Source organism: Nicotiana tomentosiformis, chromosome 5 (assembly GCF_000390325.3).
Source record: "Nicotiana tomentosiformis chromosome 5, ASM39032v3, whole genome shotgun sequence".
Classification (NCBI taxonomy): domain Eukaryota; kingdom Viridiplantae; phylum Streptophyta; class Magnoliopsida; order Solanales; family Solanaceae; genus Nicotiana; species Nicotiana tomentosiformis.
In genome coordinates this window covers 119463816-119470513 of record NC_090816.1, presented here as the reverse complement: position 1 = coordinate 119470513, position 6698 = coordinate 119463816, and the positions used below count along the sequence as shown (strand labels likewise).

Below are 6698 nucleotides of genomic sequence, written 5' to 3'. Positions count from 1 at the left end.
GGAATTCGCTTGAAAGAGAAAGTACCATAATGAAAAGTAAAAGTGGTCTTCTCCTGATCCTCTGAGAATATGACAATCTGGTTGTACCCCGAATAACCATCAAGGAAGCAATGATATTCATGCCCTGCCAATTTGTCCAACATTTGGTCAATGAATGGAAGTGGTCCTTGTGGGTTGCCTTGTTGAGTTGTAATCAATGCAAACTCTCCACCCCGTCACGATGCGAGTAGGAATTAGCTTATTCTTCTCATTCTCTACCACAGTCATCCCCCCATTTTAGGCACACATTGTACCAGGCTCACCCAATTGTTGTCAGAAATAGGGAAAATGATACCTGCATCAAGCCACTTAATTACTTCCTTTGTTGCTCAACACTGGGGTGATGCCCATCTTCTAAAAAGATTTTACGCATGCAAAATGATGGACTGATTCCTTTGATGTCAGCGATTGTCCACCAAATAGCCTTTTTATGATCACGAAGCACTCTGAGAAACTTTTCTTATTGCAAATCAGTCAAGCCGAATGAGATAATCACCGGCAATGTCTCAGAGTTCCCAAAATAAGCATCATGTAGGCGCGCTGGAAGGGGCTTAAGCTCTAACTTTGGAGCTTCTTCAATAAATGGCTTAGGAGGGGTCAGAGTAACAGGCATGTCCAACTCCTCAAATCATCCAAACCCATGGACATAATTGTAATACATGTGAAGTACTTGCTCAATTGCTTCAATTATCTCATCTTCACTGTCTTCTTCATCCCCAATCAAGGCTCATTCAAGAGGATCTATGGGGCTTAAATAAGGCACCAATGATGTCACATCAATTTTCACCACAGAAATCATGGATATCTCTTCACAGTGGGTTGGCAATCTGAGTGCTTTATACACATTGAATACCTCCACTCGATCACCCACTCATATCGTCATCTTTCCTTCGCATATATTAATAATAGCTCGGCTCGTGGCTAAGAATGGACACCCCAAAATAAATGGGACTTCTTGATCAGGCTCATAGTCCAAGATAATGAAATCAACAGGGAATATGAAAGAACCCACTTAAACTAACACATCTTCAATCATTCCTTCAGGATGAGCAAGGGAGCGATAAACCAACTGTAAAATCACCGTGGTTGGACACGACTCACCTAACCCCAACTGTCTGAACACAAATAGCGGCATCAAATTGATGCTCTCCCTAAGATCACACAAAGCTTGCCCGACTGCGTGCTTACCAATCGAGATTTGGGTGAAGGTAAGTGGGGTCCACATAATCTAAGGTTAATGTAAATAAAACAAAAAGAAAAAGACTTAATTTTGAGGGTGTCACACGCTCAAATGCTAATATAAAGCACACACTTTGCCATGTCAGCGTGAGGGCTTCACGAGGTTGTACTTCAGTGGAGAAGAAGTGTCTAATTTGTAATGGGGTCAGTGAAGGTGTTCATATGATCGTTCAGGAAAACTTAAGGGGCCGTTTATGTATTTGGCCTAAAAATATTAAGGGTTATGTTAATTGTTTTACCAAAAGAATAGCTTATCACCGGTTTTTATAAATACATCAACTATTATTGTCAATTTCAACATTTTTATCCAAACACGAACTCATTCCCATCCAACAACACAAATATATTTCTCATAGGAGCAACTCATATGCTATTGCTCGGGATTTCCATGATCTAAAACTTCTTCAGTACGTTGGTGCTCGACAAGTATGGCCCGGATGCCAGTCATGGCCCTCCATTTTGGGTTGTGGAAAACTTGGTATCAGAGCAAGTCTGTCCTAGGGGTTGTCTTTGAGCCGTGTCTAGTAGAGTCTTTATTATAGATGTGTAGCACGCCACATTTATAATTAGGAGGCTACATGACATCTAGGGTTGTTACCTTCTTCCTAAATCTGGATCGTGCATAGAGTTGAGTCGTACGTGTTCATCTATAATATTCACCTTGTTTTATTTCAGCGATGCCTTCGACTAGGAAGCAAGCAATTAATAATCGACTTGATACAACTGCGGGAGAGGGTACTAGTCAGGTGCCTCCAGCTAGAGCAGGCCAAAGCGAGGCTCAGAGCGAGATGCCGTCTCATACCTCATCTACTCTGTCACCTCTAGAGGATATTATGAGGGACCCAACACCTCCAGTTCCTCTATCTGGTTCTACAGACCACGATATGTGCAGTGCGGTGCAAGTGTTGACTAGATTTGTAGCTGCTCAGCTCAGAGGCAGGATACTGGTGCTGCTGATAAACCGGTTAGTGCGAGAGTTCATGGTTTTATTAATCTAGACCATCCAGTGTTTATCGGATCAGACCCCAAGGAGGACCCTTGACTATGATCGATACCGACAATCAAGCATGAACATACAAAATTCACATTCTTCCCGTTTTAAATATGCCTAAGTATAACAATTCAATTCAATCAATTCAAACAACCTGTCCGTAACCACCCAACCTCAAAAGATGACTCGTGACCACTAAGTATTCTCAACTCGCCACTTACCCAACAAGAGAAGTTTACAACATTACCAATCATTCATGAGATCATGTGCTCTCACCAATAACGAAAAAGTGAATATAGAATAGTCCACACATTCAAATATGCTTTTGAATATAAATTAAGGACATCATACAATTAAACAAAATTCACTCACTCTCACAAAGAATTCATATGCATCCCGTGGTCGTACCAAAAGCTTGCCCGTAGTGTACATCTCTACTAATCTAAGTTGGCCAAATCTAGGATCAATTAGGACTTTAAGGTTGTAATGTAGGCTAAGGGACGAGTATGATACCTTTAGGAATAGTGACTAACCCTCCTAAGCACTTTAATACACTACACTCACAATTCGAACACATATTCTTCTCAACCAATTCACTTGCCACAAACCATATACAACATAGCCTTTATTTTCGTTAAGCACTTCTATACTCCCACTAGCACAAATTAGTAAGATTAAGAGATGTGTATTTTTTTATACATACTTTGACTATCATTTTTTTTCTCTACTTGCAATTCTTCTTTTTCTTTCTCTTTTTTTTGTTGTTTTTTTTTGTTTTTTTTTCTACACACACTCCATACATTAAAGTTCATCAGCTAGTGACTTTTGATTTCAACTTTAATGCACCAAAGGGCCCTTCCATGGTTCCACTCAAAAGTGACTCCCCAATCTCCCACCTTACTTCTTTTAGCGACTAAGTGCCTTAGGAGGTAAATGTTCGACAATCTCAAATTGAGAACAAATTAGGGGTAAGACTTGTAATGTGGGTGCCAAAAGAAAGGTCTATAGGCTCAAAGGGGCTAACAATGGAAAATTTTATCTTCAAGTGACAAGCATACCTATGCTCTATCAAGAAATGCCTACGTCATCTCCTAGATTAGCACAACTTAACAATTTCTCTTTGATTAACACACATGGCAAGTTCTAGACTATACAGGATAGTACAGAGAATCATAATTCCTTACACACACACATTGCACATGACACAATCAAGACGGTTCTGTTCAACTCTCAAGTCAAGCAAGTACATATAATTGAGAAATTTAAGCAATAATGCACTATGTGGCCTACAAGTCGAACAACTGAGAAAATGTGTCACGAAAATGGCTATTTATTTTACTCAGGCATCACAAATCAAATCAAATATGGAAGATAGATCGCATGTCATAGCCTAATATGCCAGCACCAAACATGTCATTAGGTATCTCGGAGCAACTCAGTTTCTTCCTAACCTACTCCTAAAAAGAAAAAAAGTACCCGGTTCGAGTTACACCCTTGGAAAAGAACCGACGCCCAAAGAAAAACCAAGGGATACTACCTAACTAATTTTAAAAAATCTTTTTGGTGTTTTAATCGGACGTTAACCCTCAAGAAGATTGTCCAACAGATTCATCCTTGGGAAAAGTCCAAGTTTTTTCTAAATTTTTTTTTAACTTTCGTTTTTTATTATTTTATTTTGAGAACCTAGACTATGTCTACTATGAGTTCTAAAATAAAAACTAATAAAAAAAAAGTTTTATACAATTACACTTCATAAAGTAGTTTTCCCACCCCACACTTATATTATGCATAGTCCTCGATGCATGATCACAGAGAAAATTATTAAAACAAGGGTGAGAAATACTCCCTGAGACCTTCTCGGGACTAGCTCGGACATGATTCTCAATATTAAGGGTCGGGACGATCCCACACTTTAGCTCAAACATTCTCCTCAGCTTCAACTTCGGGTACTCAGACTTCCCCTACTCTACAAAACAAAAGTAACATAAAACTTGACACTATAAGAAAATAAATAAAAAATAAAATACAGGTTGGGTTACATCCAACAAGCACCTTATTTATAGTCGCGGCACGACGCAGGGCCTCGCTCAGGCTGAGCTTTTTCTCTTCTTCTTTTTTCTCTCATGAAGTCTAGCCTTTTTGCACGCTCTCGGAAGGTCTCCTCTTTCATCTCTGGCTCTTTTCTCTATTATCTTCACACACTCAGCTTGCAACACCACCTCCTCTAACTTAGTTGTCCCATCTAGATCACTACAATTAACATAAGAACTCTTCTCTATCCCCTTCAATTCGACAACAGTAATTATTCACAAGTCCTTATAATGCTTAGGGAGCTTAAGTGCCTTGTACACATTAAAAGTGACTTCCTCATCGTCAACTCTCATCTTCAACTTCCCTTCCCTCATACAAATAATCGCTCCACCAGTAGCTAAGAATGGTCACCCAAAAATAATGGGCACTTTCTCATCTGCCTCGTAATCAAGAACAATAAAATCAGCAGGAAGAATAAACTTTCCCACTCGAACTAATACATCCTCAATAATTCTTTCTGGCATGACTAGTGACCTATCTGCTAACTGTAAATTAATTGTAGTAGGTCTAAGCACCCCCAATCCAAGTTGCTTGAACAAAGAGGATGGCATCAAATTTATACTAGCCCCTAAATCATATAGGGCTCTACCAACTTCTTGTTTTACAAGAGACAGAGGAATTGTGAAACTCCCAGGATCCTTCAACTTAGGAGGAAGTTTACTCTGAACTCTAGCACTGCACTCTTCAGTAAGTGCAACTGTTTCAAACTATGTATGTCTTCGCTTGTTGGCCACAATATCTCTGAGATACCTTGCATACTTAGTCACTTCCTGCAAAATTTCCACCAAAGGCAAATTCACGCGCACTTGGCTCAAAGTATCTAAGAATTTCTTGTACTTAGCATCATCTTTTTGCTTCTGCAGTCTTTGTGGAAACGGAGGTGGTGGCCTTGTCCCAGTTACTGGCTCTGATCCTTTGTTCTCTTTCTCATTCTCCTCAACTAACTTGGGAACTAGTTCTCCTTCAAGACTAGACGTATACTTCTTTTTCTTTGGAACTTCTTCTAACACTCTTCCATTTCTCAAGGTAACCGCATTTACTTGAACTTTAGGATTGGGCTTGGTATTAGTAGAAAAAGCCCCAGCTGGTCGAGTATTTTGGGCACTGGCAAGTTGTCCCAATTGTCGTTCCAAATTTCTCATTGCCGCTGCTTGGGCCTGCTGGTCAGCCATCACTCTTTTTATTATCTCTGCTGTTTGGTCCTGCTGGTCAGCCATCAATTTCTTCATTATTTCCTCAAGGTGACTTGTCGAGTTTGTATGTTGTTCAGCCTGAGGTGGTCTATATTGTTGTTGAGGTGCTTGTGGCCGGTATTGATTCTGAGCACCTTGGTTTCCACCTCAAGAGAAGTTTGGGTGGTTCCTCCAGTTAGGATTGTAAGTGTCCCCATACTAATTTTCCTAGCCTCGATTCGGATTACCCACAAAATATACAGACTCTGGATTTGCTGGGCATAGATTGCTCGTGTGACCTTCTCCATAGACTTCATAAAATATCCGGACATGTTGCACTGGATGAGCTTGTTGCTTATTAATAACCAAGGTCATCTGATTGACTTGGTTGGTCAATGTGGAAATCTGCGCTAATAATGCAGAGACTACATTTAACTCGAGAACCTCTGCAGATTTTGCACTGTGTGTCTGCCCATCTCTCCTTGCCAATCAAGATTGCTTTAGGAGAATTTGTTCAATAACGCATATATCCCATCAAAACCTTTATCCAACACTTGACCTCCAGCTGCAACATCTACCACAATCTTTGTCTCAGGATGTAGCCCTTCTATAAAAGTGTGAGCTAACACTTCGTTTGTCTGATTGTGATGAGGACAGTCTCTGAGCAGCCCCTTGAACCTCTCCCAAGCTGAGTATAAAGACTCCCCCACTTTCTATTTGAAGGCGACTATCTCACTTCTGATATTTGTAGTTTTTCCTGAAGGGAAGAACCTTACCAAAAGTTTTTTTGGTAGATCATTCCATGATGTAATAGAATTAGCTGGTTCTATCTTCAGCCATGCTTTGCTTCACCCAACAGAGAAAACAGAAAAAGTTTGAGCCTCACATAGTCTGGGGTGACCCCGTTAGTAATATAAGTATCACTAATCTCTAAGAAATTCAGGATATACTGTTGTGGATCCTCGTGTGGAAGACCCATAAATTGCCCATTCGCATGAAGTAGCTGGATCATGCTTTGTTTCAGCTCAAAGTGCCCAGTGATTCTGGGCTTCACAATGCTGGAGGTGACATTAGCAATGCGGGGCATCGCCACCTCCTGAACAGCCATATGTTGCTCCTCTACCATGTTCACAGGAAATTGAACAAGTGCTTGAAGATTATTTCTG

General features: G+C 40.3%; 1 protein-coding gene and 1 non-coding gene across 2 annotated transcripts; one reads left to right on the top strand and one right to left on the bottom strand.

The window, feature by feature from the left end:
* Nucleotides 1–4356: 4356 nt before the first annotated feature.
* Nucleotides 4357–5589, bottom strand: LOC104109506 (uncharacterized). The gene is made up of 3 exons (XM_009618828.2): nt 5111–5589; nt 4729–5035; nt 4357–4551 (listed from the first exon to the last, which is right to left on the bottom strand). Exons 1-3 carry the CDS (start codon nt 5587–5589, stop codon nt 4357–4359), a joined length of 981 nt encoding a protein of 326 aa, XP_009617123.2.
* Nucleotides 5590–6173: 584 nt separating this feature from the next.
* LOC117279900 (small nucleolar RNA R71) lies at nt 6174–6278 on the top strand. Its single transcript, XR_004510338.1, has one exon. It is a non-coding gene; the product is annotated as a small nucleolar RNA R71 (small nucleolar RNA).
* The last annotated feature ends 420 nt before the right edge of the window (nt 6279–6698 follow it).